The sequence below is a fragment of the Hoplias malabaricus genome, chromosome 1 (assembly GCF_029633855.1).
Source record: "Hoplias malabaricus isolate fHopMal1 chromosome 1, fHopMal1.hap1, whole genome shotgun sequence".
In the NCBI taxonomy this organism is placed as follows: domain Eukaryota; kingdom Metazoa; phylum Chordata; class Actinopteri; order Characiformes; family Erythrinidae; genus Hoplias; species Hoplias malabaricus.
In genome coordinates this window covers 15,117,990-15,128,007 of record NC_089800.1, presented here as the reverse complement: position 1 = coordinate 15,128,007, position 10,018 = coordinate 15,117,990, and the positions used below count along the sequence as shown (strand labels likewise).

Sequence of the window (10,018 nt, the reverse complement as noted above, 5' to 3'; positions counted from 1 at the left end):
CGGCCTGCAGAGATATGTAGTTGTGCTCAGAGCAACCTTCTATAGGCGGGACTTATGACTCCATTGGATGCCGCTGTAAACGATGGACAGTTAACTCTGCTGCTGATTGGCTAAATAAAAGTGATGACTAATAAGTAGCGCCTTTTTTGTTTACGTGGGGTATCTGAGAGCAGCGTCTGACAAAACACTCTAACGAGAACACAACGCGTTTCTTATCAGTCCGATCCACAGCACAGCATTTAGTGTTCAAATACGGGTTAAAGTAGTTTATCTGACAAACCTAGTCTGCAGTGATGGACAGATGGTGGATCATAGACCTGGCCCACTGCAGATTAAGAGCGTATGGATTTCTACCTTTTTCAGACAGAATAATCTGTTAAAAACAAGAGCAAAGAGAAACTAGGCAAGCCTAGTTTAGCCAGACCGCCATTAGCCATATAGCCATTGTCACATGGTTTTTTCTGGAATTTCAACAGGAAAGCCCAAAACACATACCTTGTCATTGGAAGGTCTGGAGAAGCTTTCGTGCTTCACATCAATGTCTTTGTTTACAATAATATCAAGTAATGAACTATAAAAGTATTTATCACTTGTTTTTGAACATTTCTAAAACCAGTGTAGTGGTGCCACCTTAAGTTCTGTCTATGAAATAAGGCTGAATTAACAGTTCCCACTCACGCATGCATGTTTCAGCATTAGGTGTCAGTCAGTCAGTAAGCTCATATGCCTCTTCTAGGCTGGCCCAGCAGGCAGTCCAGCAATTGTTGTGACTTGTAACTGTTATGTCCACTTTATTTCCTTATTTCTGTTTTGTCCATGTCTGACAGGCTGTCCATCCCATGTAACAACATTGGCACAGCTGGACTGGTGTCCCTCACCAAAGCTATGGGTAAAAATCCACATCTGATGCACATTTATATTTGAGGCTAACAGACTTGAGGAGCCAGTGTGTGTGGTAAGATGACACTTAATTATACACATACAAACTAGATAGATCAAATTTGTGAAGTTGCACGGTTCCATTGCTTCACAGTGCAATTGGAGGGCATTTATAGACTCATCTGTAAAGGTTTTAACAGGAAGAAATACAAACATTTTATTTACTGATGCACTATTTTGTACTTTGACTGATAGTAAATGTATCCATTTTGTTATAATGTGATATTTCTGTTTAGTTTTTCCAAATTATTGATAGTTTATTTACCTAAAAGGTTAAATGCTATGAGAATGTGAAAAATATTTTGATTGTGATTCTATTGCAGAAGTGTTCCCTAAAAGAAGGGCGATATTGGTCATTTATGGTCAGTTTGTTAGAACAGGCATTTTCCAGCTCATTGCCAGGGGGACTCTGTTGAAGGAGCACACTGATGTGTTTCCTTATGAAGTATATGGGCATTTTTACTTGGCCGAGGTGTTCAGTGGCCTACGAAGGCATTATTACTGGATGCCAATCATTGGTGAGAATGGAGACACTGCCAGCAATGCAGCCCTGGAGCTGAATCCATCACACTCTCTGGATCTACAACCCTGCTGAGCTCAGCACTCTCCTACAGATACAGTCAGTCCATCTGTACAGAGGTGTGATTAAATTATGGGTGTAGAATTTTGGGAGTTTCACATTGTTGTTGATAACATAAATATTTAAAAACCTCCATATCTTTTTGTCATGTTTATATGCAATTTTCAAGATAGCGAGACCAAAACTAAACGGTTTATATATAATTGCACATCAGAGCATTTAAATAATTACCAGATCTAAAGATGACCATATACCTGGCTTCATTGTTGCATTAAAAAGAAAGGTGTTTTCAGTGCACTACTATTAAATCCTTTATTGAAAAAATGTGCAAATTATTTACATGGTATAGAACATTTTTGATTTATATTACATATCAACACTGGTTCATAGAGAAATGTACATCCTGGCTGCCTTTAGATCTTGGACGGTATAAAAAAAAGCTTAAAGTGTAATTTTCAGTACAATCATTTTAACTTGAAAAAAACTGCATTGTTCCCAAGTTTCTTTTCCAGTTTGGCCAAATTAAAAGGAATTGATTTAAAAATGTGGGGCTTCTCTAATATAGTGCTTATAAAAAAATACTAATTAGAATTTAAAAAGTGGTAAAATATTTCTATATTTAAATCGTGCTTATTTGCTTTGAAATATCACACACTAACAAAAAGTTAACTTGTCAGCTACGTTGCTGTGGGTATAGTTACTTAATCACACTCTAGTATTACTTTCTTTTTGCTCAGGATTTTTTCCAGCGTCTCTCTCTCTGTGGGGCCGAGGGCCCAGCGCTGCAGGGCCAGGCGGCGAAGGGAGGGCAGCTGGGGCAAAGCATCTAACAGGGCAGGTAGCCAAGGGGACGCAGAGAGAGATGAGGAGGGTCGCAGGCTAATGTCCAGCTCTTGCAGCTCCTTCAAACGTTCGGCTTCCCCAAAGAGAGAAACCCAGCCTCCATCACCAACACTGCCATTATAAGCGAGATCTAGGATCTTCAGCTTGGACAAACATCCTAGTTTACAGGCAGATTCTACAAGAACATACACAAAATGTACAAAACCCTAGTCAACAGCAATTAGTAGAAAGTAGGCTTTAAAACCACTTGGCTAGGGAAATTGTAGTATTGTTTTTGTGATCAAATTCATGATAAACAACTGGATAAATCATCTGAAAGACAAGGCTATTTACCAAGAACCTATTGACAACATGAAGCATATCCTCACTGTCCAATTAAAAACACATATCTCCAGTTTTGTGGATTTTATTCTGCATAATTTGAACAGAACAGCCGTACTTCACATTGTGTGAAAATTGATGAATGGATGCATGGAAATCATTTATAACATCTTTTATAATACAAGTTTGTTACCTAAACTTCCACTGATAATTAAGAGGGTTTTCCCCCTTTTCCTGTAAAGTTACTATTTTGGGAGAAACGTTTTCATTGGACAGTGACAATATATTTACTAAAATAAAATGCTCAGTAACAAACCACTCACTGAATGTCCAGCTTCTGTAACATTAACCTATTTATACCTAAATATTTTAACAAATTACAGTAAATGTGTAAAAGTCAGTAATCACATTCATTTATTTATTTTCCAGTTAAATGGCCATCAAGTATAATTTATTTGTTTTAAAGAGGTATTTGTAATAGTATTAGATATGATAATCCAATTGCATGAATTTGTATAATGAAGTTTAAGGTAAAAAAAAAATAAATGAAAAATATCAAACATTTTCCAAGCCGTAGTTAGAAATTAATAACAGTTTTATGATTTTTCTTGTTTTGTACCTAAGTAGAGCATGTCCTCAGTTGTCAAGTCACAGCTACTCAGTCTCAGCTCCTGCAGTTCACAGTTGGGCTGCAAAGGCTCCAGAAACTGCTGCAGAATTTCCCCAACACTTTTGTTCCATGACAGATTTAGACTCTCCAGCTGCGTGAGTGACTGCATACTGGTGGCTGTGAAGCACATAAATCCCCACACGCATACACAGCCAAATAATCAACATTTCTTCAATTGCTATTTTGACACTTAAATACAGCTGCATGCAGAACAACTGTCTCAGCCTCTATACTTTTCATACCTAAAGCCTGGCATGTCTCTGTACTTAGCCCACAGTTATTCAGGTAAAGCTTCTTCATCTTTGAAAGAGGTAGGACAGGCAAAAGAGACTGGATTACTCCACCAACATTTCTATTGGAACTCAGGTCCAGCTCTGTCAGCTCACCCCAAGAAGGAACAACTTGGGCTTAAAGAAAAAAATATTAGCCTAACAATATAACAAAATAATTTAAAAAATACAATAAAAAGCACACATTCTTACTCAGTGCCAGTATGTCATCTTCTGTTAGACAACACGAGTGCATGTCCAAACATTTCAGACATGTGAGGAAAGACAAGCCTGTGGTCAGTGTGCTGAAACCTCCACTCGATTCCTTATTACAGGACAGATCTAGGTTCTCCAGGCCTGGGACAAACTTCAGTTTCTCTCCTATTGGTGACACAAGACAATATAACATTTACAACAATACATTTCGGTCAATTATTAGTAGAAGATATATGAAGACTACACACAGCATTGTAAAAACTATTGTTATTCAGCATAAACATACTTCATGTTGCATTTTAACAGATTTTTTTTCCAAGTGTAAATCATTTAAATCTTTAACTGAAATGACAGGAAAACAACTACCGTTCTCTGTCAAACCAAATCTCACCGTGTTGAAATTTTTTAATTTTCGCTCAAATGCATGCTTCTAAAAGTGTGTCTTATTTTCTGCTGAAAATATATTTACTTGCCTCTTGTAGTGATTTTACAGTAGTCCCTAGAATGAGATATACCATTTTACTAGCTGGCTTTATTTATTATTCTTTAAATAAAGTGAAATGTTTAACAAATCATTACACAAAAAAAAAAAAACAGTATAAAAGGTTGCTACACCGGGAACACAAGCTAGAACTATTAACATTTCGATCAGTGAATATTTTCGTGCTAATTCATATTTTTCATATTCCCATTGATATTTTGTTTAATTTTAACTTTGTCATACAAAGCACCTACATACCTAGAATGGCAAAGCTATCGTGACTTAGTCCACACATGCTCAGCTTCAGAGTCTTTAGCTGTGGAGTAGAGTTCAAAGAAGTGGCCACATTCTCCAATCCTTTCATCATCTGCTTGTTGTTGGACAAGTCCAAGACCTCCAAACAAGACAGCATTTGGAGAGCTTCACCTAAAGATTAATTCCATTACTACACACCTTACGTTAAGGACATCATGTTTCTAAACCCACTGTCCATTCTGTCAGCTCAACTGTTAATAAAGCAGCACTTTGTAGTTCTACAATAATTACAGACTGCAGTCCATCTGTTGTTCTGCATACTTTGTTTAGCCCCTTTTCACCCTTTTCTTAAGTAGTCAGGACCTATACATGACCCCCACAGAGCAGGTATGAATTGGGTGGTGCATCGTTCTTAGCGCTGTGATACTGACGTTGTGCTCTTACATGTGGATCGGTCACAACTACCAGGAGTTTTTAAAACTTTCAGTGTCACTGAACAGTTCACCAACCAAAGATATCAAGCCAACAGCATCCTGTGACCACTGATGGTGGGTAAATAGAGGACCAGCACAAAATGTGCAGCTAAAAAATAATTACTGTCTATGACATTACATCTATAAGGAGGACCAATGAGGCAGGTTTACCTAAACACTCCAGCAGCACTACTATTTCTCACTGAGCACTGAGAATGATCCACTACCCAAATCATACCTGCTATGTGGTGGGGGTCCTAATTATTGAAGAAAAGGGTGGAAGGGGGCAAACTATGAAGAAAAAACAATGGAATGGTCTGTAGTTTAGAATTACAACGTACTCCTGTATGATCAGTGGAGCTGAAAGAATGGAAAGCGAGTGTAGAAACAAGGAAGTGTTCGTACACACAACATTTGCTCAAACATTTGGTATATCTTGGAAAATATTTTTGTTCATAATTTAATTGAAAAATGTAAATGTTAAAATCTAGTATCTCAGGGTATTAGAATGCTTCATTTTAAGTTTGAGTTATAATTCAAAGTGTATGAATACCTTGTATGTCACTGTCTAGTTCAGCACATAGGCTGTGGAAGACTGTGGACATGATAGTTGCCCAGAAAACATTCATCAACACTGTCCACAAGGAGTGTAAGCCACAGAAGTCACTGCTGAATATGCTGGCTGTTCCCAGAATGATGCATGAAAGCACATTTATGGAAAGTTGACTGGAAGGGGAAAATGTGGTAGGAAAAGCTGCACATGCAACAGGAATGACAGCAACCTTTGAGAGGATTGTCAAGAAAAGTGGATTCAAGAACTTGGGGGGAGATACACAAGGAGGGGACTGAGGCTGGTGTCAGTGAATCAAGAGCCACCACAGACAGGCTTCTCCAAGAGAATTGCCACAGTCCTTGTTTCAAGCCACTCCTGAACCAGAGACAGAAACATCTTACCTGGGCTAAGGAGACAAAGAAGTGGACTGCTGCTCCGTGGTCCTACATCCAGTTAAAAGTACATTTTGCATTTCATTTCTAGTATCTGGAGGAAGAGCAAAGAGTCACGGAATTCACAGTTTCTACAGTCTGTGATAGTTCAGGGTCTCATCTGCTGGTGTTGGTCCACTGTGTCTATATTATGAAGTCCAAAGTCAACACAGCCATCTACCAGGAGATTTTAGACCTCTTCATGCTTCCATCTGCTGATGAGATTCTGTAGATGCCAATTTCATATTCCAGACTTAGCACATGGGCACCGTGCCAAAACTACTACCAAATGCTTTGCTGACTGTGATATTACTGTGCTTGATTAGCCAGCCAATTCCCTGGCCCTGAACCCTATAGAGAATATATGGGTTATTGTCAAATGAAGATGAGAAACAACCGACCCAGCAATTCAGAGGAGCCGAAGGCCAGTCTCAAAGCACCCTGGGATTCAATAACATCTCGGCAGTGCCTCAAACTGATTGCCTCCATGCTACACCACACTGATGCAGTTATTTGTGGTCAAGGAGCCCCAAACAATATTCATTCATTCATCATCTGTAACTGCTTATCCAGTTCAGGGTCATGGTGGCTCCAGAGCCTTCCCGGAATCACTGGGCGCAAGGCAGGAACACATCCTGGAGGGGGCCCAACCAATATTTTATGTATAAAAATCATATTGTCATATTGAAGTTCAACATTTCTGTATTGTGCATCCTATTCTGACTGAGGTTATGAAATATTCTAATAATCTGAGATACTGGATTTCTTTTTCTATTAACTATAACTGATCAAAAGTTAAATTAAAAAACTTATATAAAATATGGAGTTTACCTTTTTAAATTCTGAACAAACAGTGGCATTTTTTTATGATATTTTTGTAGTTGCACCTGTAAATATGTTGTGATTTTTGATGTGTATATTTGATTAATTATGAAAAACAAATTAAAACTCTTTTTAAAACAATAAACTGCATAAACCATATTACACCACAGAAGGCAAAAACACAAATACATGGAAAAATAAATATAGAATATAGACCCTTTATAGTCAGTATATGTCATATGGTATTAATGTTAACATAAAGCAGGCATTACACAGCATAGGTCTCTGCTCACCAAGTGCCATGGCATCTGTTTCTGAGAGCTGACAGTCGACCAGGTGGAGCTCCTTCAGAGAGCTGGCAGAGTGGAGATGCTTGGTTAGACCATGGAGATTTCCTCCCCCAACCCCAGCATTCCAGGACAAATCCAGCATCTCTAGCAGAGGAGCACAATCCAGAGCCTCCCCTGTCACATACCAAAACCCATATATTTATAAGCAATCCACAATAAAGTATGCTATTATTTTTCTTTACTTTACACAGGCACACTTACTTGCTGGTACATGATGTATATGATAAATATTGTTATATTTGCTGGAGCTGTGTGATTTAAATGATTAATTTTGGTAATATTTGGTATACAAAATTGATATTACTGCAAATGCTTTTTAAATGCAAGATTTTTGGCCAAAGGGACAAGCATATCTACTCTTCTGGCTTGAAGCTTGAATGCTAAATATAGTAGCGCACCAGACTGTCGCTTAATTATGGTTGTAATGTCACAGCACATGGGTGTTTGACTATTGATTTATCTACAAGCAGCACAAAATCTCCATGATATTAATTTATACATCCCCACTTTAAAATATGTTGATGAAGTAGGTTTAATAATAATGGCTGCGCTGTCAAACTGTTTTGTTTTCAGGCTATTCTCAACAAAGCAGTGACACTGATGTATGTAAAAGTCCTAGCAGTGCTGCTAAAAACGGATAATACACTGATTCTACGTTACCCAGTGCAGTAAGGTCATGAGCTGTGATCCTGCAGCTGCTCAGTTTGAGTATTTTCAGTTTCCCTGTGTGCTGAAAGTGACAGGTCAGAGCCTTCAGAGAACCACCCAGCAGGTCATTCCAGGAGAGATCCATCACCTCCAGCTGAGCCAGGTATGGCAGCAAGGTTCCTGAGGGAAGATAGAACCATTCAGGACAGAGAGAACGACATATGGATGCTCATTGTGCCATGAAATGAAACACATGGACCCAGAGGAGGGTCTAATCTCTTACCAAGCTCAACAGCATCAGTGGCTGTTAGGTCACAGTGAGCGAGGCTCAAGCTTTGACTGTCCGGCGTCTTTCCAAGCTTCTGCACAAACTGCTTTACTCTGCCCCATCCCACCCCTGAGCTGATCTCAGAGTCTGTATCGCTGCTTTCTAAGAAATACCATAGACTAGATCAGGGATGTAAATATTAATTCATTATAGCATATGGCTTGCTCAATAAACATCAATATTCATTCTCAATACCACCCTTAAATATAATTATATTTATGTTTCTAAGTAACCTTATAAAGTATATTTGTTTGTGTGTACAGTATGTTTGTACCTGTTCCAGGTCCTGTGCTGTCTTTCCCCTCGCTACTGTCTGTTTCCTTTGTCTCAGAGATATCTTCATTCTTGTCACTGTTTACAGATGGACGAAAAAGGCGACCCATGGATGGCTTTTTTCGTTCTGTGAAGGTGGTTTTCTTCCGGATCTGGTTCATTATCAGATCCAAAGGTGACCTCTTCTGAGAGGCCTCTCGCCCTCTTGGCGGATCTGTCCCTTGACATAACAAAACCAGTTAGATTTTTAACAGACTTATTTTTCCTTGAAAATATTGATACATATATCACATAAACATCATAAATACACAGTTAAATAACAGAAAATAAAATATAGAACATGGGCTTTTGAATCTAACACAAATAGTCATAAACAAAAACATTAAGGAAGAAATATATAGAAATAAATAATATTTAATTGTACCTAAAAACATGTAGTGTAAACAAGGTAATTATATTAAGCTGAAACATTGTACCTGATTCCATTGTTGGACAGCAACTGCCACAGTAACGAAACTATAAGACAATGGTTGAGTTAGTTGCTTAATAAATTATATATAACTGATATTAACTGCAAATTTAAATTGTGACCACATGCAATCATATCCTGCTCTGGGGAGTAAACAGGATCTCTCATTCTGACTGCTGTGGAGAAGTACAACATCTCCTGCGCTAGGATTGGCTAAAAGGGTTCTATATGTAAATTAGCGGAATGTAGCAGAAAATGCTGAAGCAGGATATAATACTTCTAACCAATCCTAGTGCAGGGGGCGGGGTTGTTTGAGTACGGGTGGAAAAAATAAACAAACCAGATCTCGTCGTTTCCAAGTTTTCAGCTACAGTCCAAAGAAACCGCCTTTTGCGCTTGTGTTGGAGCCGTTTGTAGGAACGTATTTAGCGTCAATTAAAAGTAACGTTTTCAAACCTAAACCACAGCTTTTATCATAAAACCAATTAACCAGCCTTTGAAGCAGCCCTAGTGCGCACAAGTAAAACTTCAGATTCCGGAAATACCGAGCTACCTTGGTATCTCAGTCATGTGAATCTCAGGCGTTTATCTCGAGCTTCCGCGGCCGAATCCCAAACGGCTCCTTGCTTCGAATTCAGTGCACTACAGAGGATTGACTCACACTCAAGAGTGTGCAGTGTAGGCTGGACAGGGAGCTCATGGGTTAATAAAATGACCTTCATTTAGCTGCAGAAGCAGTTGTTTAATGACCTACTTACTAGTGTACTCACTACAAAGGGAGCAGGGGGCAGTTGGAGATGTAGCCATGGAATTTTGTGCCTGAGGTAAAATGACTATAAAAGTATAAAATATTTAATTCAGTTTAAATCGTTTAACCAATAACTTTGTGAAATTACTGGAACATTCAAAATATTAAAATATAAGTGTATCCATATACAATACGGATTATTTCTGCGCATCCAAACCAAAATATTTTTGAGTGTACTTTTAATGTTGGATATTTTCATTCTACATAGTGCTGTAGTATGTGGTTTAACGGGGACTATTTGTGGGCTTATCTGTCTGTTGTAAATAACTATCTACATCTAATAAAAATA

General features: G+C 38.3%; 1 protein-coding gene and 1 long non-coding RNA gene across 6 annotated transcripts; one reads left to right on the top strand and one right to left on the bottom strand.

Moving 5' to 3' along the window:
- Positions 1-213: 213 nt before the first annotated feature.
- On the top strand, positions 214-2,791 carry LOC136709254 (uncharacterized). 2 transcript variants are annotated; one of them, XR_010804477.1, is made up of 3 exons: positions 214-340; positions 828-955; positions 2,257-2,791. It is a non-coding gene; the product is annotated as an uncharacterized lncRNA (long non-coding RNA). The 2 variants fall into 2 exon arrangements; XR_010804478.1 differs by lacking the exon at positions 2,257-2,791 and adding an exon at positions 1,263-1,529.
- Positions 1,835-9,509, bottom strand: lrrc31 (leucine rich repeat containing 31). Of its 4 annotated transcripts, none has more exons than XM_066684331.1 (11): positions 9,262-9,509; positions 8,929-8,968; positions 8,454-8,672; positions 8,135-8,281; positions 7,864-8,031; positions 7,147-7,317; positions 4,578-4,745; positions 3,836-4,003; positions 3,596-3,760; positions 3,303-3,470; positions 1,835-2,537 (listed from the first exon to the last, which is right to left on the bottom strand). In XM_066684331.1, the coding sequence occupies exons 2-11, from the start codon at positions 8,936-8,938 to the stop codon at positions 2,221-2,223; spliced, it is 1,701 nt and encodes a 566-aa protein (XP_066540428.1). In that variant the 5' UTR covers positions 8,939-8,968; positions 9,262-9,509; the 3' UTR covers positions 1,835-2,220. The 4 variants fall into 4 exon arrangements, with proteins under 4 accessions (XP_066540428.1, XP_066540441.1, XP_066540434.1 ...); XM_066684344.1 differs by having other exon boundaries at positions 8,454-8,666; XM_066684337.1 differs by lacking the exon at positions 9,262-9,509 and having other exon boundaries at positions 8,929-9,058.
- Positions 9,510-10,018: the final 509 nt, after the last annotated feature.

Bases quoted from the DNA above. Each gene is read 5' to 3' on its own strand.
- lrrc31 (XM_066684331.1), bottom strand. The intron at 7,318-7,863 runs GTAACGTAGAAT...GGTATGTGACAG, and splicing joins TCATGACCTTACTGCACTGG to GGGAGGCTCTGGATTGTGCT. The intron at 2,538-3,302 runs GTACAAAACAAG...ATGTTCTTGTAG, and splicing joins TGAGGACATGCTCTACTTAG to AATCTGCCTGTAAACTAGGA.